The sequence below is a fragment of the Pseudochaenichthys georgianus genome, chromosome 14 (genome assembly GCF_902827115.2).
Source record: "Pseudochaenichthys georgianus chromosome 14, fPseGeo1.2, whole genome shotgun sequence".
NCBI lineage: Eukaryota > Metazoa > Chordata > Actinopteri > Perciformes > Channichthyidae > Pseudochaenichthys > Pseudochaenichthys georgianus.
The window spans coordinates 36,192,595-36,215,887 of NC_047516.1; the positions used below are offsets into that span (position 1 = coordinate 36,192,595).

Consider the following 23,293-nt stretch of genomic DNA (forward strand, 5'->3'; position numbering starts at 1 on the left):
TTCTTCATTTGAGTTCCTTCTCTTTGCTCCAGGTCTTTCTCCTTCTCTGCTCACTAAAGAAATAAACCCTTGGTCAAACTGCATGTTTATCTTTGGCAGCCAGGTGCATAAACACACTAACAGTTGTTTTTAGTTTTTGAGAAATCAAGCAGCTCTTCAAAGACACATCAAACACATCCTTCAAAAGATGGCCTTCTTTTCCCCATGAAATGATCTGTGCATGCTTACAGATTACAGACAGACACACAGAGAGGGAGGAGAGGTGTGTGCTGGTTGGACACAGGCCTAAAAAAGTGTTGTTCTATCACCTGAGAGAGCACCAGGTCACATGCTCCAGGACCTGCTGGTCTGCTGCTGGAAATGACACACACACACACACACACACACACACACACACACACACACGCGCGCGCGCACGCACACACACACACACACACGCGCGCACGCACACACACACACACACACACACACACACACACACACACACACACACACACACACACACACACATACACACACACACACACACACACACACACACACACACACATACATACATACATACACACACACACACACACACACACAAACACCACTCCCCTGGTAGTCACACGGCTCCATAATATAACTGGCAAAAATGTAAGAATTTCATGCATCGGCCTACTGTGGGAAAATGGGGTAATCTGTTGGAATAGAGTAGAAATATCAAATATCACTACTTTTCTTCTAGATGAAATGCTGACATTACAAAATGCATGGTTGTATACTGCAATGGCAGTGAGATCAAAAAATGTGGTCTGAATGGAAGTCAATGAGGCATTTTTGAGATAAATGAAATAATTCAAATAATGAAACAGGCGTTTAAAGGGTTAAAATCCTGAAAATGATTGAATGTTTGGTAGTTTTGAGCATTTTAGCAGTTGTTTAAGTGATTCATGAAAAAAAAAGTAGAAAAAGATAGTGATGTATGATGATTTAATAGCAGTTGTTTGGGGCGTGTACATTTTTGCCACGAAGGTGTCCAGAGGTAGTATCTGACACTACGTAAAAAATAATAATGCAGTCAAATCAATTTTGTTGCTAATCTTTGACACATCCAAGACTCTAATAACCACCAAAGTTCCATCCCTCTACTAATTCTTATATTGAAAATAATTCATTTTTTGTGTTTTGTTGTCATAAATAATGAGATAATTCAAATAATGAAAATTTAAAGGGTTAAAATCCTGAAAATGATTGAATGTTTGGTAGTTTTGAGTACGTTAGAAGTTCTTTAAGTGATTCATGAAAAAAAAAAAAAGTAGAAAAAAATGTTGATGTATGATGATTTAATAGCAGTTATTATGGGCGTGTACATTTTTGCTACGAAGGGGTCGAAAGGTTGAAAATTCGATTAAAGTCAAATCAGCGAAAACACACTGTTGCACCGGCTGATGATTATGTTAAAAGTCCTTGACAATTATACACGGTCCACACTGAGAAGACAGTTTACCTGTAAGAGGAGTTCATGTTCCTCCAGCTCTTGAGTCTTGGCGATCAGGCGTTTCTGTAAAGACTGAATCTTCTGGATGAGTTCATATCTGCCGGGGTCGCTGCCCTGCAGGGGGGGATATTTGCAGGATGTTAACGGCCTGATGATTGGCTCTTCGATCATTGATATTCATTCTGCCTAAAGTTTGTGCATGCTCTGTCAGATAAACTAATAACGTAAATGTTCCCGTCACGTAGGGTCAGAGCTAAAGGGATCTAGGTTGAGGTTGGATAAGGAAAGTTCACCTCCAGCCGCCGCCATCGGTGAATGTTTATGGGTCTGAGCTGGTCCTCCAGGACGCTGTTCCTCGTCCTCTCTCTCAGCAGCTCCCTCTGCAGGTGGAACAGCTCTCGCCTGCAACACAACCACCCACTGCTACTTCACACAGTTCTCCACATGCCAGACATACAGGAAGGGTTCACTGGAAAGGGCGCGTTGAAGTACCTACGGGCTGGTTGAAGTACCTACGGGCTGGTTGAAGTACCTACGGGCTGGTTGAAGTACCTACGGGCTGGTTGAAGTACCTACGGGCTGGTTGAAGTACCTACGGGCTGGTTGAAGTACCTACGGGCTGGTTGACAGGACAAGCTGAACTTTTGCTAAACATTGATTTGAATCTTTTGAAAAGAGCATACTATGGTGTTGGAAGCTAGAAGTAAAAAAGAAGTCTTCCTACCTCTGACTCTGGTCGTTCTCCTCTCATCTTTCTGATGCTTCTGCTCTAAACACTACGCCTTGTTGGTCACCTCGTCTTTCTTCATCCTGTCCTCCTTAGCAAAGGATTCTCTCAGAGCAGCTGCCATCCTTTCATCTCCTCCACTGCTCCTGCCTTCCTCTCTCAGGTCCTCTCTCAGGTCCTCTCTGTATACCTCAGGTCCTCTCTCAGGTCCTCTCTCAGGTCCTCTCTCAGGTCCTCTCTCAGGTCCTCTCTCAGGTCCTCTCTCATGTCCTCTCTCAGGTCCTCTCTCAGGTCCTCTCTGTGTTGCCTCAGGTCCTCTCTCAGGTCCTCTCTCAGGTCCTCTCTCAGATCCTCTCTGTGTTACCTCAGGTCCTCTCTCAGGTCCTCTCTCAGGTCCTCTCTCAGGTCCTCTCTGTGTTACCTCAGGTCCTCTCTGTTTTACCTCAGGTCCTCTCTCAGGTCCTCTCTGTGTTACCTCAGGTCCTCTCTCAGGTCCTCTCTGTGTTACCTCAGGTCTTCTCTGTGTTACCTCAGGTCCTCTCTGTTTTACCTCAGGTCCTCTCTCAGGTCCTCTCTGTGTTACCTCAGGTCCTCTCTCAGGTCCTCTCTGTGTTACCTCAGGTCTTCTCTGTTTTACCTCAGGTCCTCTCTCAGGTCCTCTCTGTGTTACCTCAAGTCCTCTCTGTTTTACCTCAGGTCCTCTCTCAGGTCCTCTCTGTTTTACCTCAGGTCCTCCCTCAGGTCCTCTCTGTGTTACCTCAGGTCCTCTCTGTTTTACCTCAGGTCCTCTCTCAGGTCCTCTCTGTTTTACCTCAGGTCCTCTCTCAGGTCCTCTCTGTGTTACCTCAGGTCCTCTCTGTTTTACCTCAGGTCCTCTCTCAGGTCCTCTCTGTTTTACCTCAGGTCCTCTCTGTTTTACCTCAGGTCCTCTCTGTTTTACCTCAGGTCCTCTCTATGTTACCTCAGGTTCTCTCTCAGGTCCTCTCTATGTTACCTCAGGTCCTCTCTCAGGTCCTCTCTGTTTTACCTCAGGTCCTCTCTGTTTTACCTCAGGTCCTCTCTGTGTTACCTCAGGTCCTCTCTCAGGTCCTCTCTCAGGTCCTCTCTCAGGTCCTCTCTGTGTTACCTCAGGTCCTCTCTGTTTTACCTCAGGTCCTCTCTCAGGTCCTCTCTGTGTTACCTCAGGTCCTCTCTCAGGTCCTCTCTGTGTTACCTCAGGTCTTCTCTGTGTTACCTCAGGTCCTCTCTGTTTTACCTCAGGTCCTCTCTCAGGTCCTCTCTGTGTTACCTCAGGTCCTCTCTCAGGTCCTCTCTGTGTTACCTCAGGTCTTCTCTGTTTTACCTCAGGTCCTCTCTCAGGTCCTCTCTGTGTTACCTCAAGTCCTCTCTGTTTTACCTCAGGTCCTCTCTCAGGTCCTCTCTGTTTTACCTCAGGTCCTCCCTCAGGTCCTCTCTGTGTTACCTCAGGTCCTCTCTGTTTTACCTCAGGTCCTCTCTCAGGTCCTCTCTGTTTTACCTCAGGTCCTCTCTCAGGTCCTCTCTGTGTTACCTCAGGTCCTCTCTGTTTTACCTCAGGTCCTCTCTCAGGTCCTCTCTGTTTTACCTCAGGTCCTCTCTGTTTTACCTCAGGTCCTCTCTGTTTTACCTCAGGTCCTCTCTATGTTACCTCAGGTTCTCTCTCAGGTCCTCTCTATGTTACCTCAGGTCCTCTCTCAGGTCCTCTCTGTGTTACCTCAGGTCCTCTCTGTTTTACCTCAGGTCCTCTCTCAGGCCCTCTCTATGTTACCTCAGGTCCTCTCTGTTTTACCTTAGGTCCTCTCTCAGGTCCTCTCTGTTTTACCTCAGGTCCTCTCTCAGGTCCTCTCTATGTTACCTCAGGTCCTCTCTCAGGTCCTCTCTGTGTTACCTCAGGTCCTCTCTGTTTTACCTCAGGTCCTCTCTCAGGTCCTCTCTGTTTTACCTCAGGTCCTCTCTCAGGTCCTCTCTCAGGTCCTCTATATGTTACCTCAGGTTCTCTCTCAGGTCCTCTCTATGTTACCTCAGGTCCTCTCTCAGGTCCTCTCTGTGTTACCTCAGGTCCTCTCTGTTTTACCTCAGGTCCTCTCTCAGGTCCTCTCTGTTTTACCTCAGGTCCTCTCTCAGGTCCTCTCTATGTTACCTCAGGTTCTCTCTCAGGTCCTTTCTATGTTACCTCAGGTCCTCTCTCAGGTCCTCTCTGTGTTACCTCAGGTCCTCTCTGTTGGGTAAAGTCTGGTCCAGGATACTCTTCTTGCGCCGGAGCCTTTTAATCTCCACCCTCAGCAGGCGTACGTCATCCATCCGCTGGTTGTAGTGGAAGTCTCCCTTGCTCAGGATGGATTGCTGGATCCTGATCTTCTCATACAACAGTGCACGTTCATCGTTGCGGTGCAGCAGCTGTTTGACCAGGTTGTCTCGCTCTCGGATCACCTTGAGTGAAGTTTGGTCAACAAATAATCAGATATATGTATCTCTTTTATCATTCTGTACTTCCTCTTGTTCAACTTCATCTCTCTATACCTGTTCCAGTTGTTTCTTCTGCTGGATCTGCTCAGCATCAGCGTCGGCTATAATCTTCTGGAGTTTGAGCTGCTCTGCTTTCTGACTGTCCACACGCTGCTTTGTTTCTTCGAGCTGGAGCTTCATGAGCTGCAGTTCCCCCTGCAGCAGGACACCGAGATATGCACACATAAATACAAATAATGACAATGTGAGTGTTTGTGTGTGTCTCAGCATTGATTCTCTTATTGTTTAGCAGTCCTTTGAAAGCTGTTTAGCCCTGCCGGACTCTGGTTAGGGACTGCTCTGTAGGCACACATCAAAATGCTCACAGCAGCGTGGACAAGCTAGCTGTGGGACGTCTCTGTCTGTTTTTGTTTACACAGCGCACCTGTCTGTGCCATTATATCACTTGTTATAAAAAAAGAGGAGGGGCGGTAACCCTCGAACCTCCTGGTGGACACCGGTGGTCAGGGAAGCCGTCCGACTGAAGAAGGAGGCCTTCAGGGATTTGTTATCCCGGGGGACTCCCGAGGCAGTTGCAAGGTACCGACAGGCCCGAAGGGCAGCAGCCTCAGCCGTGACCGAGGCAAAGCAGCGGGTGTGGGAGAAGTTCGGAGAAGACATGGAAAAGGACTTTCGGGCGGCACCAAAGTTGTTCTGGAAAACTGTCCGACACCTCAGGAGGGGGAAGCAGGGAACCATCCAAGCTGTGTACAGTAAGGATGGGACGTTGTTGACCTCAACTGATGGAGTGTTAGGGCGTTGGAAGGAACACTTTGAGGAACTCCTGAACCCGACAACTCCGCCCTCTATGTTAGAGGCAGAGCTGGAGTATGACGGGGGATCAATACCAATCTCCCGGGGGGAGGTCACTGAGGTCGTCAAACAACTCCACAGTGGCAAAGCCCCGGGGGTGGATGCAGTGGCGTAACTATCGCCGGTGCAGCCGGTGCAACGCACAGGGGCCCAGAGCCGGCAAGGGGCCCATGCAAAAAAAAATAATAATAATAATAATAATTATATTTATTTTTTAAATATTCTTTTTAAATATATATTTGTTGGGGCCCCAATGGCATTGACCGGTTCACGCAGTCTTCAAAGTAACCAAGCAACCTAAATTAATTTGTAATTTGTCTGTCCAATGACCTTGCTCCCTTTCATGTCATGTGATACCTTGCGTGACGAGCGAACAGTTTAATCAACCTGTACTGTAGCTAGCAGCAGCAAGTTCGGCAGCATAATTGTTAGGATTTGTCTGTGTTTGTATTTTTCGTGTCCTTTTCTATCTTTGGGTTTCCTATTTTATTTTGTAAAGTGTTCACCCCCGTTTCCTGCCTGTTTGCTTTCTGTCGGTTTCCCTCTCTGATTACCCAATTGTGTTCACCTGGTACCTATGTGTTTTCTCCTCCCTCCTCACCTGTCTCGTGTTTATGTGATTAGTCCTGGGTGTATTTAAGTTCTGGGTTTTCTGTCTCTCTTTGTCGGGTTGTCTTGTGATTTGGCTTGTCCTCGGTGAGTGTTCTGTTCTGTTCTGCCTGTATATATATATATATATATATATATATATAGCCTTGAAATAAAGGAATTATTTTGACTTTAATCTGCATTTGGGTCCTACCTGCTTCCTTCGCTCTACCGTAACATTACAACCCGACCTCAAATATGGGCCCAGCAGATCCTTTTGAGCAGGAATTATTGGATTTTACTTTTTCTTTGGCTACCTGCTCTGATCAATGGATAGGAGCGGTCAGGGTTCAGCAGCGAGATGCTGCTGTGGCAGAAGCAGTCCACCTTACACTGAGGAATCAAAGTTTGGTGAAATTCTTACCTGCCAGGCTTTTGGATTACCTCACAATTTGTTTTCCCAGTCCTGACAGACCCAGGTCTCCCAACTCCTGTTTTGACACCACACGCATCGGTGTGGTCCGTCTGGCGTCAGCCCCTGCTTCTCACCCAGTGTTTGCTACTGTCCAGGAGCCATTCGCTGGTACTCGTCTGGCCTTTGGAGGTCCACGGAGCCTCCAAACGGCTCCTAAAGGAAGGGGTCGCAAGGCCAGGTTGGCAGCACGAGCCCAAAGGGCCAGGGTTCCAGAACCAGTTCAGCCCCCAGCAGTCATGGTTCCGTGCCCCAGTACCATCCCACATAGCCATGGTACCGTGCTCCAGTACCACCCCACACAGCCATGGATCCGTGTTCCGGCTCCAGTGCCGGTCCCAACAGCCATGGTCCCTGCTCCGGAGCCGGACTTTACAGCCATGGTTCCGGCCCTGGTTCCGGCATTAGCAACCATGGTTACAGCCCCAGCAGCCATGGTTCCGGCCCCAGTCCTGGTCCCAGCTGCCATAGTCCCTTCCCAAGTCCCTTCTCTAGTCCCATCTCCAGTTCCCTCTCGAGTCCCCTCTCGAGTCACCTCTCAAGTTCCATCTCTAGTCCCGCCTCTAGTCAATTCCCTAGTCCCATCTCTAGTCCCTCCTCTAGTCACTTCTCGAGTCCCCTCTCCAGTCTACTCTCGAGTTCCCTCCTCGAGTCCCTCCTCTAGTCCCCTCTCTAGTTCCCCTCTCGAGTCTCCTCTAGTCCCTCCTCTAGTCTCTCCTCTAGTCCCCTCTCGAGTTCCCTCCTCGAGTCCCCTCTCTAGTTCCCCTCTCGAGTCTCCTCTCGAGTTTCGTTCTCTAGTTCCTCCTCTGGTCCCTCCTCTAGTCCCCTCTGTAGTCCCTTCCCTAGTCCCTCCTCAGGTCACTTTCCTAGTCCCTTCTCTAGTCCCATCTCAAGTCCCTACTGAAGTGCTGTTGGAGGTCCCGCCATCTACTCTCCTGCCGGGGGTCCTGCCAGCTCCTTGTCCTGTCTCGTTGGAGGTCCCGCCGACTACTCTCCTGCCGGGGGTCCTGCCAACCCTTTGTCCTGTGCCGTTGGAGGCCCCGCCGACTGCTCTCCTGTCGGGGGTCCTGCCAACCCTTTGTCCTGTCTCGTTGGAGGTCCCGCTGTCTACTCTCCTGCCGGGGGTCCTGCCAACCCTATGTCCTGTGCTGTTGGGGGTCCCGTCGACTACTCTCCTGCCGGGGGTCCTGCCAACTCTGTGTCCTGTCCCGTTGGGGGTCCCGCAGACTACTCTTCTGCCGGGGGTCCTGCCAACCCCATGTCCTGTGCCGTTGGAGGTCCCGCAGACTGCTCTTCTGCCGGGGGTCCTGCCAACTCCATGTCCTGTCCCGTTGGGGGTCCCGCCGACTGCTCTCCTGCCGGGGGTCCTGCCAACCCTGTGTCCTGTACCGTTGGAGGTCCCGCCGACTACTCTCCTGCCGGGGGTCCTGCCAACCCTTTGTCCTGTGCCGTTGGAGGCCCCGCCGACTGCTCTCCTGCCGGGGGTCCTGCCGGCTCCTTGTCCTGTCTCGTTGGGGGTCCCGCCAACTGCTCTCCTGCCGGGGGTCCTGCCAATCCCGTGTCCTGGTCCACTTCGGTGGGGGATCCTGCCGAGGCCTGTCCCACCAGCTCCGACACCGGGTCCTGCCCGGCCTCCGGCACTGTCCCGTCAGCGCCTTCCTGCCCGGCCTGCGGAGCTGTCTGGTCTTCGCCCTCTAGCCCGGCCCCCTGAGTGCAGTGGTCTTCGCCCTCGGGCCCGGCCCCCTGACTTTTCCTGCCGCTGCCTTCGCCCCTCCATGGTCCCCACCTTGGACTCTGTCTTGCCCCCGGGCCGTCCGCCCGAATCCCACTTTTTGGACTCTGCCTTACCCGCGGGCCGTCCGCCCGAGACCCCTTCCTGGTCCTCTGCCTTGCCCCCGGGCCGTCCGCCCGAATCCCCCTTTTTGGACTCTGCCTTACCCCCGGGCCGTCCGCCCGAGACCCCTTCCTGATCCTCTGCCTTGCCCCCGGGCCGTCTGCCCGAGACCCCTTCCTGGTCCTCTGCCTTGCCCCCGGGCCGTCCGCCCGAGACCCCTTCCTGGTCCTCTGCCGTGCCCCTGGGCGGTCAGTTCAGTCCCGTCCTCCTGACCCCCTCCTCCCACCCTGGTGGCTTAGTGATGCGTCCCTCCTCCGGACCCCCTCCACCCACCCTGCTTGAGTTTTTGGATTTTTGTTTTTTGTTTTGGGACGTCTGGGATCCGTCCCTTGAGGTGGGGGTACTGTTAGGATTTGTCTGTGTTTGTATTTTTCGTGTCCTTTTCTATCTTTGGGTTTCCTATTTTATTTTGTAAAGTGTTCACCCCCGTTTCCTGCCTGTTTGCTTTCTGTCGGTTTCCTTCTCTGATTACCCAATTGTGTTCACCTGGTACCTACCTCCCTCCTCACCTGTCTCGTGTTTATGTGATTAGTCCTGGGTGTATTTAAGTTCTGGGTTTTCTGTCTCTCTTTGTCGGGTTGTCTTGTGATTTGGCTTGTCCTCGGTGAGTGTGCTGTTCTGCCTGTGTATATATATATATATATGTATATATATGTGTATATATATGTGTATATATATATGTATATATATGTGTATATATATGTATATATATATATATATATGTATATGTATATATGTGTATGTATATATATATATATATATGTGTGTGTATATATATATATATGTATATAGCCTTGAAATAAAGGAATTATTTTGACTTTAATCTGCATTTGGGTCCTACCTGCTTCCTTCGCTCTACCGTAACAATAATAACAAATGTAATAGCTTGCATTTATAATGTACAGCAGTGTTGTAGTCAAGTCACCAATTCACGAGTCTCTCGAGTCACCACTCTTCGAGTCCGAGTCCAAGTCCGAGTCACCAAGGGAGAGTCGTAGTCGAGTCCAAGTCCGAGGCACCCAAGGACTGTCCGAGTCGAGTCCGAGTCATCATTACCTGTGTTCGAGTCCGAGTCCAAGTCCGAGCAGGCCCTGACCAATTTGCTGCCCTAGGCAAGATTTTAGCTGGCGCAGATTTTCTTTTTATTTATGGATATTTTACAAATCACTCCCCTTTTAAACTGTATTCTTGTTTATTAATAACTTTTTTTACTGTCATATAGTATTTTATACTATAAGAGAATAGATGAAAATCTATTCTCTTATTTTTTTTATAATGATCATATAAAGGTGTGCCTTTACCTCCCGAAAATCGGCACTCGAGTCCGAGTCCAGTACTCGAGTACACCATCTCTGATGTACAGCAAACCAAAGCACAAGAGCAGCGCTCAAAAGAGAAAGGACAAGAGAGAACATGGAGATGTAACAGCTAAACTGACAAAATTAGACAGTTTTTTTTGTCATACATCGAGCGCTAACGTTAGCAATGTTGAAGTGCAGTGGCAGCCGGAGCCGGAGGCTAACAATAGCTCACCTGCCTCACCACCATCATTGCCATCTAGCTCCACAAGTAATGCTCTATCCGTGGCCGTGGCTGTGCAACCTTCATCTCCAGCCAGCCAGGAGGAGAGGCTGGATTTGGCTGTGCCCGGCGGTGGTCCAACAGTTCCCCAAAGGGCCCCAACCGATAGGGGACACTATGGCGCTATTGAGACCCCCGACGCCAAGATCAAAAGCTATATTATAGCAACCGGTCTATGTAGGCCTACCGGCCCATCCCCCAGAGACAAACATCAAGGAAACAGGTTTAATCCTCGTCTTAGTTCGCTGTGCCGTTGTCAGGCTGTGGTGGTCTGAGGCCAGGCCAGGGCAGGCTGTTGTTGATAGCATATACATGTGGTGCTTCTGAGTGGTTGTGTATGTCCGTGCGTGTGTGAGTGCATCAGCGTGCGCTTATGTTTGGGGTGATGGGGGGGGCCCCAAAATAATATTTGCACCGGGGCCAATCACAACCTTGTTACGCCACTGGGTGGATGAGATCCGCCCAGAAATGCTGAAGGCTCTGGGTGTTGAGGGACTGTCATGGTTGACACGTCTCATCAACGTTGCGTGGAAGTCGGAAACAGTACCGAAGGAGTGGCAGACCGGGGTGGTGGTTCCCCTTTTCAAAAAGGGGGATCAGAGGGTGTGTGCCAATTACAGAGGCATCACACTACTCAGCCTCCCCGGGAAAGTTTACTCTAAGGTACTCAAAAGGAGGGTCAGGCCGATTGTCGAACCTCAGATTGAGGAGGAACAATGCGGATTCCGTCCTGGTCGTGGAACGATGGATCAGCTTTTTACTCTCGCAAGGATCCTGGAGGGGGCCTGGGAGTACGCTTATCCGATCTACATGTGTTTTGTAGACTTGGAGAAGGCGTATGACCGAGTTCCCAGGGAGTTACTGTGGGAGGTGCTGCGGGAGTATGGGGTGAAGGGTTCTCTACTCAGGGTAGGGCTGAACGATATACCGTGTCATGGCGATAACCGCGATATGCGCATGCGCGATATTCACACCGCAGGGACGTGCGGTTTTATTCTTTTTTTTTTAAAATGCTAACGCACTTTAGCACAGAATTCAAAATAAAGATACCCTTATTACTTATCGAAACTGCACATACAATATATCCGATTAAAGCTGAGACTCCACAGATTATTTAAGTATAGTATCTAAGCGATCCGATCTCGCGACAGGGGAAGCAAACACAGACATCACAACACGTACCTTTTACGGAGCTTTGACGGGAGATTGTCTCACCATAGCTGTCAATCTGATCAAAAGACCTGTTCAATGGCCTTACAACGAGAAAAAACGCGGCTGAATCGGTTGATCCATAGGTTGATAATGTATCTGTGGCTTTGAAGCAATTGTTCATAATCCATAATTCCATTTTTATATAAAAATCGGAGCACAAAAATTAGCTGCTAATGGTAGCCACCAGAGTGTATGCAGCTTCCGGTTTTGGCTACGCGTCACTCTCACTCCTTATTTGGTAATGTGTGTATTAGACTGCCGCATAGCCAAGACCGGAAGCCGCAGCCACTCTGGTGGCTACCATTAGCAGCTAACTTTTGCTCTGTGATTTTTACATAAAAATGTAATTATGGATTATAAATGAAATAATTTTTTTATACAGAGACATTAAAAACCTATGGATTAACCGATTCAGCCGCGTTTTTTCTCTTTTTAATGCCATTGAACACGTCTTTTGATCAGATTGACAGCTACGGTGAGACGATCTCCCTAGAAGCTCCGTAAAGGTACATGTTGTGATGTCTGTGTTTGCTTCCCCTATCGCAAGTTCCGATCACTCAGTGATGATACTATATACCTAAATAATCTGTGGAACCTCAGCTGTAATCAGATATATTGTATGTGCAGCTACGATAAGTAATAAGGGTACTTTTATCTTGAGTTCTGTGCCAAAGTCCGTAAGCATTTTTTGCTCAGGGGTCATTTAGATGCTTCTTATGAGACTTGTATTTTGTTTTGGTAAAAATGGTTTGTATCGTCAGTTAGCTGAGATTATTTCCGTTAACCTGGTATAACTTAAATATTAAGATCCCCTGAGACACAGTGTCGTGTCGCTGTGCTTTGTCACCAATCCTGTTGTAATATACATGGATCGGATTTCGAGGCGTAGTCGTGGGGGAGGGGGTCTGCAGTTCGGTGGACTAAGGATTGCACCACTGCTTTTTGCAGATGATGTGGTTCTAATGGCTTCATCGGTCTGCGACCTTCAGCACTCACTGAATCGGTTCGCAACCGAGTGTGAAGCGGCTGGGGTGAGGATCAGCACCTCCAAATCTGAGGCCATGGTTCTCAGCAGGAAACCGATGGACTGTCCACTCCAAGTAGGGAATGAGTCCTTACCCCAAGTGAAGGAGTTCAAGTATCTCGGGGTCTTGTTCTCGAGTGAGGCAACAATGGAGCGTGAGATGGGCCGGAGAATCGGAGTAGCGGGAGCGGTACTGCAGTCGCTTTACCACACCGTTGTGACGAAAAGAGAGCTGAGCCAGAAGGCAAAGCTCTCTGTCTACCGGGCCATTTTCGTTCCTACACTCACCTATGGTCATGAAGGATGGGTCATGACCAAAAGAACGAGATCGCGGATACAAGCGGTCGAGATGGGTTTTCTCCGCAGGGTGGCTGGTGTCTCCCTTAGGGATAAGGTGAGAAGTTCGGTCATCCGGGAGGGACTCGGAGTTGAACCGCTCCTCCTTCGCGTCGAAAGGAGCCAGTTGAGGTGGTTTGGGCACATAGTCAGGATGCTACCTGTGCGCCTCCCTAGGGAGGTGTTCCAGGCACGTCCAGCTGGGAAGAGACCAAGGGGTAGACCTAGGACCAGGTGGAGGGATTATATCTCTTCGCTGGCCTGGGAGCGCCTTGGGATGCCCCAGTCAGAGCTGGTTGATGAGGGGAAAGGAACGTTTGGGGCTCTCTGCTGGAACTGCTACCCCCGCGACCCGACCACGGATAAGCGGGAGAAGATGGATGGATGGATAAAAAAGAGGAAGTGTGTGTTTGTGTGTTAAAGTCTTTGAATGTTATGGTACAGCGGCTCAGAGCAGCGAATAAGAAGCCGCACTTTCAATGAAAACGCCTGTATATTTGTCAGCCAGTCTGCACTTTGAATTTGAACACAAGCACATCATGGACTGGCTCTGCATTGGTGAATATAAATGAAGCACACATTTTCCTGGCAATGTAGAGTGAAGGTAGCCCTAAAAAAGAGAAAACTATGACTTGGGTTAATGAGTAATTCAATAGTTCCTAGTGCTACTGGACAAGGCAACTCTCATAACTTACATGCGGGGAAATGTAACATTCACATGTATGCATTTGGCAGAGGCTTTTGTCGATCACATTTGAAATGATGGTGAGGAACTCCAAAGCCCCCCTCACTATGAACCAATGAGACAGGATGCAGTACCTTCAGGGTCTCGTTATCCTTCTCTAAGCACTTGTGTTCCTGCTGATCCTTTGTGAGGGCGAGCTCCTTCCCAGTAATCTCGTCTCTCAGTCGGGTGACCTGGTTATCCATGGTCTTCATCTTCCTCTTCATCTCTGCTATCTCCTCCTGAGGCCAGACACAGTGAATTTTGAAGGAAGGAAACAAAGGGTGATAATATATTATAAAAACATTTACTGTGGTGTAAAACTAGTTGTGAGGAGGTTTCACCATCTTTGCATACTAGAAAATACAGAATATAAACACGAGGAACGACAGATAGAGTAAAAACTGTACGTTTAATCCAAGTCTTTGGAGCAACTCATGAAAGAATCAAGGTTATGACTTCTTCCATTTCCTAGTAACTAGTTGATGCACTGGCTACTTCACACTTTATATGAATAATAAAAAGAAACACTTGAAGGATAGTGAATGAACTGCTTTCTAAGTTTTAATATTGGCCTCTCATACACACACACACACACACACACACACTCAGGCAGAGATGCAAGAGTTGGCCAGACCATCCGAGAACCTTGGGGTCAATGTCTTGGACACTTTGTGATTTGGACAGTAGGAGCCAGCGATGAAAGCCCCACATAGTGATCAGTGACCCCCCGCTCTACATCCAATCAGCAGTGTGTTAGTACCTGAGCCTCGATGAGGTTTTTGCTGTAGAGGTTCCGTTCAGACACCACAGACTCCAGCAGGTTCTCTTGCTGTTTCAGCTTGCACTCTGCCTCTGTGACCTTCTTCCTCCAATCAAATATCTCCATCTCTCTCACTTCCACGTCATCCACTTTTTGTTGCACCTGTGAAATGTAGAACAGTTGATGTCAGGCCTCAGAACAATACATATCTTTAAATCATTGTGTCATATAAAAAATGAATCCAAATAGTGAATGCAACCTTCTGCATGAGGCTGCTGGTCTCGTTGATGTTGCGGTCGCGCTCCTTCTCCAGCTGTTGGATGATCTTGCGCTGCTTCTGGGCCTCCAGGCGGAATCCACTGATCTCGTGTTCCAGCGTCTTCTTGTCCTGCTCCAGCAGCTTCACCAGGCTCTGCTGCTTCTCGGTGGAGAGTGCAGCTTTGATCATGTTCTATTGAATGCGATCACAGAGGAATACAGGACAATGAGGAAATGATGAGGGAAAATGTAGATTAATAAATAGCCTGTGAGTTACTTTTACACGAGTTGCTGCTGTTCTCTACTGACCAAGATCAATATTTAAAATGACATAACAGGCCAGCATATACAGCATCCTCTTCCTGTGAGGTTCTCTTCATACCTTATTTAAGATGTCTCTCTCTCGAACAAGCTCATCTATGGCTTTTCTGTCACTTTCCACCTGCTTCTGGGAGGATTCAAGATCTGTGGAAGGAGAAAGAAAGACTTGATGCCCCAAGTCAACAGTGTAGGATATTTTCATCATAACTAATTCTCTTTCATGAGCGTGGCGCTATCTTGAAACATGTTATGTAAATTAGCATGTCTCACGTCTTTGAGAAGTCTGAATAAAATATGGCAGGGCAAAAAGAAGACTTTAATGTCCGAATGAAATTGATTGATGTCCAATTTATTGTACAGAACAGGAATTGTAAAGGAGAAACGATAAAGAATGTCCCGATCCATACTGTACCTTTCTCCAGAGCAGCAATCTGAGCCCTCAGCGTCTCCCTCTGCACCTCCACATCAGACTTCTGATCCTCTATCTGGTGGAACTTCTTCTGGATGGTTTCTCTCATCTTTTTTTGTTTGGCCATCTCCTGACGCATCTGATTTACCTCGTCTTCTCTTATCTGACAGGTGGGGGGGGGGGGAGTCATATGAAGCATTACACAGAGGTTGGGTGTTACCTGATTGACATGCATAGGTATTCATTAATATATTCTCCACTACTGCAGATCTGAGAAACATTTTTTTTATTTTAGGCCTACACAGTATAGCCCCACATCTACTCTGATTCTGTCACTACATGCTTTGTGTGTGTCTGTGTGTGTCCGTGGACCAACATGTACCTTGAGCTCGTTGGCGTTCTGCTGATTCTCCAGGGAGAGATGCTGTTTGGCTGCAGAGAGCTGCTCACTGTCCTGCAGCAGCTTGTTGTTCTTCAGCTGCATCTGCTCCAGATCCTTAGAGGAGCGCTCATTCGACATCTGTCACAGTCAGGGAGGGAGGGAGGCAGGTGAGGTACCACTGTGTGTATATGTGAAATAATGTGTGTGTGAGGGTCTGTGTGGGTACATATATTTGTATGTATAACATTATTTTATATACCACACAATTACGTGCACTTTGGTTTTACATGGTTTTGGGAGCGGCAGTAGGGACTTGGGTAGAGGGTCCCCTGTTTTAATCCTTATAATGGACCAAGTATGGAGAGTGGACTGGTTCTTTGAGAGGTGTCAGCTCCTCCTGGGCACTGCCAATAAGTCCTTGAGCAAGGCACCAGATCCCACACTGCTCCAATAGTGCTGTACAAAAGCTGTCCACTCCTAATACTAGGATGGGTTGAATACAGAGACTGAACTTCACTGTGTATGTGGTGCAGCTGTACATGTACCTGTGTGTGACGATTGAAGAGGAATTCATTCAAATCATCCTTTCCTTTTCCACAATGCTGTTGTTAACCATACAGAATGATAGCAGTTTCCTGGTGTGACCTTTGCTCTTGTTGAAGAGTACATTATTAGATTGTGGGTTCGTATAACAGCTTACTGATCTGGGCTTTGGTTACCATACTGTAAACTCTTTATGTATACACTTGTTGACAAATTAAGCTAGAACTCCAGGAAAGAGACCAGAGGTTTTTTTTTAATCAATAGTATGAATTCAACTGCAGACAACCCAGTCTCACGGCATTTCGTGTTAAAGTCACAAAATGTATCTATTGATTCGTGTTCACCAACACCATTTTCCCCTTTTTTACAGGTCACACAGAACGATAAATAATAACAAATTAGAAGGAAAAAAAGGTTTAACAATACAGATTTAAGTATTCTGAGGCTCTGAGCCCCATTTATTTTCCTCGCGGACGGCAAGAAAAGTCAGACATTATACGATTCAAAATAAAAACAATAATCGTGGCTTGATATTGATTAAGAAAATGTTTTTATGAACCACACAGCTTCCAGTCTTCCAAGACCAGACCGGACAAAAAGACGTGGTACAGGCACGAAACTAAGGAGCCCTGGCCACGTTTTACTTTCTCGTTCGCACGAGTTAATAAAGCGTGCACACGAGTTAATAAAGCGTGCGCACGAGTTAATAAAGCGTTCGCACGAGTTAATAAAGCATGCGCACGAGTTAATAAAGCGTGGCCTCGTTTTATTTAAATTGAGGGATTCCTGTCCGTGACTCACAGTATCTGCTGCCCACAGCTGTTTTATAGAAGGAAAACCTCCTTCACTTTATGAAATCTCTGCGGCACCAGTGGCCTGTACTACGAAGCAGGATTTGCTATAGAGAGGCGAAGTCCCTCCCTTTCCGGGAGCCTCCATGGGACCCCGGAAGCGTAAAATTATACATTGAAGTCAATGGAGAGAGAAAGGTTATCTTTTGATCCCGTTTGAATTGTGCAAATATGATGTTTGTCAATTTAAAATAATATTTTGCAAGTCAAAAAAATGTGTCGTAAAACTGTGAAGTTACACATGCTTTTGTGTGAAACCGCTTTGTTTGGTTATCCAGGCACAGCTGTGTGTGACTCCCTCGGGTACACTGGTATGTGTTTTCCTAATGTAGAGAGCATTGATTAATTAATAAACTACACACTGAGTCTAGATCCTGACCAAATCTTTTTTTATTGTTGATCAAATGTTTTTCAAAAATGTATTCATACACATTTAGAAAAATACAATGTACAATCACAACCAATACAACACAAATTACAAAAAATACAGAAAAAACAAACAATAACAACAATCAGACAAGAGGACAAAACTATGGAAAAATAACCCCTCCCACCCCCAGATCCGGACTATCCTTGTATTATTGCTCATTCAATCTATTATAGCATGCTAACAAACATGGTACTTACTTTATTTGTACAGATCTGTATGGGAGACGATGGCGCGATGCAGAGCGCTGCCTGTGATTGTGCACGGGGGATGTACAAATGCAGCCACGCTGCAGCATTGGCAATATGTGCCATGTGGCAGATCAGCTCCACATATGTTGAGTGCCAGTGGAGGAAGCCTGGCAATTCCAAAGTAGTCCAGCCGGTGTCTCAACTTTACCAACAGTGAGAGGAGACATACAACCCACTGGCCAGAGACATCGCCACTGAGGATGTAGACTGGTTCAGGTCTGCACTGAGGGGCGCACAGTGTGGCATGGCATGGCTTTTGTCACCTGAGCCAGAGCCGCGGCCTCAACATCAGGCTATTGTCACCGTGCCGGAGCTGGTGAAGGGGCATGGGGGTCGGGGGCTTGAGGCAATTCTTGCCTCAATGCGACTGAGCAGAGACCAGCAAGCTTTCATCCAGACAGCCACCAGAGGACAGCGGACAAATCCTCAGTGGCAGTTACACAGGCGGGGCAGGTTGACAGCCAGCAAGTTTGGTGCTGTGCTGCGGTCGGGACTTTCATCCACTCCATGCGCGTCCCTCATGAAGAGGGTGCTCGGGGGGTACAACTTGGAAGGAGTCATGGCTGTCAACTGGGGGGTTGTAAACGAGGCCGAAGGGGTGAAGGCTTTTGTGCAGGCCTATCAGGTGACAGTGTTCGAGTCTGGTCTCTTTGTGAGTGAGTCGGTGTTTTGGGAGCATCCCCCGATGGACTTGTGCAGCCACCTGCCCTGCTGGAGGTGAAGTGTCCACCATCATTATACATGATGGTGTATATAGGATATATATATATTTGTATACATATCTGTAAATTGTATAATTTTATTTGATTTAAAAGTCTTTTTGATCTCTCTGTCTATAAACACAAACTGAGTAAGATTGACAATAAAGTTGACTTTGAAAAATATATATATTCTTTATGAAAATAGTTGACTGTTGGAGAAATGAATCCAAATGAAACGTTGGACTGAACTACAACTACGCCTTTAAATCTCTACGGACTGTTTTTCAGTGGGATGGCAAGTTCCTATCTTTAAACATTTATTAGTTTTTTCTCAGAACAGATTTGATTTTCTGAAGTTAATTTAACTTTGGCGACCATGTAAGGTCATTATTAAAAAGGTACAATCAATTTGTTTAGGGTTGACTAAAATAATGATAAACATTTCATTTGGATAATTTACTGACAGAATAAGAAACTCAATGATGCTCTCCTCACCTGTACCTTTTTATAAAGTGAAACAGTTGAAACGATAGATTTTAGTAAACTTAAAAACAACCTTCTCCAAAAGCTATCAAGGAATATACCGAATACTTATTTTAGAACTTCATTACATATTATTTGTATATAGTTTGAATGATCCATAATTGACAGAAGCTTGTGTTTACACTGACCTGTTACTCATATATTAATGTCTTTGTAACTTCAGTAAACCACTACCTCACTAATTTATTTCATTCATCACGGTTCAGTAAACTAAGTGACACATGAACCAGTTTAATCATTATAATAACGTAGGATTGCAACTCTTTGAAACTGTAGGTGGCTCTTAAAAGAGCCGTTGTGTTTGGGTGTGCTGGTCTCAGGTCAGTCTAAGCCCTCTCTCCGCGGATGCGGCGCGCCAGCTGGATGTCCTTAGGCATGATGTTGACCCTCTTTGCTTGGTTCATCTTACTGGGGGGCAGCTACATGGATGTCGGTGCAGTCCACAATCATTGTGCAGTTGAAGGCAGAATGAATTTATTATTGACTCTGAATGAAGCACAACTTCATGTCATACAATACATTGACTTTATTTGTAATTGTGTAAAAAAATAAAGCATTGATTAGCAAGCAGGACCTGCAGGAACAGAGAACGGTGATGGATGGAGCTGGGAAGAGAGAAGAATAAAGAAAACAGATCAACTTCAATCGGATATTAAAAATTCAATTTCAAAACAAGTTGCCGCTCCTACAGTTTTCTAGTGTGTAAAGATGATTTCACTTGACCTATGCAACATATCCCACTCAATACATGTGTGTCTCTGGGGGGTGCATTGTGCCTTTGATGTATATAAATAATATACCATAACCAAATACTATTACGTACAGTGTAAATCAGGTTGCCAGAGCAGGTCAGTGTGCATGTTCCTCAGGGTCTCAGCAGTTACAGGTGAGGGAAAGGAAATAAAAGAGAAAAAGGTCAGTAACAACACTTTAAAGTAACAACACTTTGAATAATGATCTCTTCTAATAATTTTCTCTCAGTAATCACTCAACTACTGTCTTTCCAACAAACAGATTGACTCACCCTTACTGTCATCACAATGAAACACGTCCAGAAGAATGTCATGCAAAGCTCCCTGCCTGCCTTCGACTCTCCCTGACTGCTTCCTTAGCACCCGGTGGATGGCGCAGTAGACTACTCTTCAAATGTTTCACGAAATACTTACCATCATGACTACTCTTACTGTTTAAAATGTTGGTTTACTTCATGTAATAAAATAATAACTTCATGGTAAGGCTACTAAAAATGACAAGGCTAAGTAATGTAATGCTAACTAACGTGCTCGCTACTCGTCGCTACTAGCTAGGTAGCTAACTTGACTATGTTCCAAGCAAAACATGTATATTACCTGATATGTCTGATCCGGCGACTCCTGGTCCTTTCATCAGACGGAATCGATAGAACGAGCAAGTGGTATGATCACTTTTGTGATTACAACCTGGTACAAAGCACACAGGCATCTTGTAAAAGTGAATTTATTTTTAGCAATCTCTTATTTATTGGAGGGAATAAATCAGTTATGAGATCTTCTTCTTCTTCTTCGCTTTAATTACGAGTCGCAACCACTTGGAGCATTATCGCCTGTGACATCACTTACGCGACCCAGAATGGGATTTGGGATTTGTAGTCTTTGTAGTCGCGTATTTTCGTGGGAAAATTCAAACGGGATCAAAAGATAAGTTTTCTCACTCCATTGAATTCAATGTAAATGTTTCGCTTCCGGGGTCCCATGGGCCGGAAGTAGATGGGCGTGACTTCGCCTCTCTATACTATTCATTCATGAAGTATGACGCTGCGTCTCAGCACGCGTCTCCATGTTTGTGATTGGTCAAATGTTGCTAACCCCGTCCCTTTCACGTGAACGCGCTCTCAGCCGGACAGAGAAACCCTGGTTGATTTACTGAGTTGATAACCAGCTTCGTAGGACCGCTTAGCGACATCGCGTTTGTTAGGGTTAGTTAAGCCGGGTAAATCAAACATATGAATGGGTCTGTTGAACTGGCTTTGTCGTACAGGGCACCGGAGGCAGTAACGTGTAGCTCAGCAGAATCTGAGAAGAGCAGCACCAGCTGCAAAGAGCTGTGCCTTTTACTGGTTACTTCACTGCGTTTCGCTTCATTAGAACCGCTGAGAAGAGATCGAGGCTGTGACACACATCGAACTACCAGAGTATTCCCCCTCGTTTTATGAAGGAGATGTCCTGTCACCAGGGCGCGTGTGTGTGTGTGTGTGTGTGTGTGTGTGTGTGTGTGTGTGTGTGTGTGTGTGTGTGTGTGTGTGTGTGTGTGTGTGTGTGTGTGTGTGTGTGTGTGTGTGTGTGTGTGTGTGTGTGTGTGTGTGTGTGTGTGTGTGTGTGTGTGTGTGTGTGTGTGTGTGTGTGTGTGTGTGTGTGTGTGTGTGTGTGTGTGTGTGTGTGTGTGTGTGTGTGTGTGTGTGTGTGTGTGTGTTCAGCTCCGCTCTGTGAGCGTGTTCGTGTGTGTCCGACACCACCGGCATTTGCACCTTCTCGTGCGCACGCTTTAGTAACTCGTGCGCACGAGTTACTAAAGCGTGCGCACGAGAAGGTATCTCGTGCGAACGAGAAAGTAAAACGTGGCCACGTTTTATTTATTTTTCTCTCTATGAACCCTCCAGGGCTCCGTACGAAACATACTACCAATAGAAATACATTGCTTTTATCGTATCGTTTAATCGTTCTGTGCGACACGAAAAAAAGGGGGAAATCGTGTTGGTGAACACGAATCAATAGATTACATTTGTTTTGTGACTATAACATGCCGTGAGACTGGGTTGCTACAGAAGCCCTTAGGGGCAATGTGGACAAAATGTTGGGGAAGAAATGTGATCCAGACCTTAAGCTTATCATACCATTTATTTATTATACTTTCTTACTGTTACAAGAGAAATATCTCAAATTACCGAAATATTAGTTATTAGCTAAATTAATATACGTGTGAGTGTATTTTGGGCCTATGTCTGTAATAGAAAAAAATACCGGAGTGAAGAACTGAATTTCCCCTCGGGGATTAAAAAAGGTGATCTTAATGTTAGTCACGGTCCCTCTCCTGCTCACCTTCAGCTCTCTGAGTTGCTGCTCCAGTCTCTGCTGCTCCTCTTTGGCTCTCTGGCCCTGAACGTTCAGAGCTTTAATCTCCCCCAGCTTGGCCTCCATATCCACCTGCAGCTGTTTCACCTCCTTATCCAGCTTTTCCTTCAGCCTCATCTCCCGGGAAATCACATTCTGCTGTACCTGGAGCTCCTGCTGAAGCTGGATTTGAACACAAACAACAAGTTACAGCTATATTAAAGTTATTTAATTTGTAAGTACCCCTGTGTTTTGCTCTTACAGTACATAAGGTCATCTACTGTACAGACTCATTGATGTAAAATGTCAAATTTAGCAGATAATCTAATTTCTCATTAACGTCTCTTCTTCTGTGCAAAATCTGTTTCCTCTTTAATAAGATCATTTACACCTTTGGTTGTCTCTTCATTAGTCTCTATTACATCTAACATGAAGTACATTAGAGGTCTGCCGTAGAGAGTAGTTTGCATCTTACTTACCTGAGAGATATTCTCGGAGGCTTGTTCTCGTCGCGCCTCCATCTCCTGCTCCACTGTGATGGCTTTGTTTAGTTTTCCTCTCAGAGCCTCCACAGTTGTCAGAAGTTCATCCCTCTCCACAGTCAACTCCTCGTTTATCTTTAGAAGATCACTGGAAAACACACATTACAGTTGGCTCCATGCATTTGACCTACAGTATGTCAACAGTAATCAGTTTAGACCGGGGGAAATTGGGTGAAATGGCTCACCTCTGCTCTTGGTCCAGAGTGATGTTAGTTTGTTGTTCAGCCGTTTGCATTAGGTTGGAAACGTCTTCTTTCAAAGTCCTGATGGTCTCTTTGTCCTTACTCTCTTTAGCATGAGCAGCATCGACCATTTTCCAAGCTTTGTCCAGCTCCTTCAGTGTAAGAAGGACAACTTCAGTAAATGATTGATTTAATTTGAGGAGAACAGAGGTAACAAATGATAAAAGTTCCCCCACATGATAAAAACAATAAAAACGTCTAAACACAGGCAGTTCTATGGGGGGGCAACAGTGGCCAGTGCCCCTGTAACAATGAGCTTTGACCCCCCCCTGTGGCCGTGCTCCAAATAAGAGTTTATAATGATAAGTACATTTTAGGTAGTGTTTTGCTGTAACGAGCAGAAGTGAACTGGAATTCATTTTGTTTTACATAATGCCATTTAATAAAATTGTAACTACTGAAACTAATTATGTTTTTGAAAAAAATATGTAATGTTTTTTGGATGGGTTATGAATCTATACAAAACTAAAAATGTTGAACACTGTCTTTGTCTCTTTTGTCCCACATTAAATGTGCCTCTCATATAATAACTGCCCCCCCCCCCAGTCAAATCGGTATAGAACCGCCACAGCTTCTTTACCAAACACAAAATCCTCC

General features: G+C 46.4%; 1 protein-coding gene across 3 annotated transcripts in view; it reads right to left on the reverse strand.

Annotated features, from left to right (window-relative positions):
* cfap58 (cilia and flagella associated protein 58) overlaps window positions 1–23,293 on the reverse strand; it is a 47,759-nt gene that overhangs the window by 23,322 nt on the left and 1,144 nt on the right. For all 3 annotated transcript variants that reach the window (XM_034099942.1, XM_034099943.1, XM_034099944.2), the window contains exons 3-15: window positions 22,640–22,788; window positions 22,392–22,542; window positions 21,901–22,095; window positions 15,511–15,648; window positions 15,132–15,291; window positions 14,781–14,863; window positions 14,400–14,591; window positions 14,141–14,302; window positions 13,473–13,619; window positions 4,749–4,889; window positions 4,435–4,658; window positions 1,777–1,885; window positions 1,493–1,597 (exon numbers count right to left, since the gene is read on the reverse strand). In XM_034099942.1, coding sequence (XP_033955833.1) covers window positions 1,493–1,597; window positions 1,777–1,885; window positions 4,435–4,658; window positions 4,749–4,889; window positions 13,473–13,619; window positions 14,141–14,302; window positions 14,400–14,591; window positions 14,781–14,863; window positions 15,132–15,291; window positions 15,511–15,648; window positions 21,901–22,095; window positions 22,392–22,542; window positions 22,640–22,788 — 1,956 coding nt within the window. The remainder of the gene's footprint in view (window positions 1–1,492; window positions 1,598–1,776; window positions 1,886–4,434; window positions 4,659–4,748; window positions 4,890–13,472; window positions 13,620–14,140; window positions 14,303–14,399; window positions 14,592–14,780; window positions 14,864–15,131; window positions 15,292–15,510; window positions 15,649–21,900; window positions 22,096–22,391; window positions 22,543–22,639; window positions 22,789–23,293) is intronic.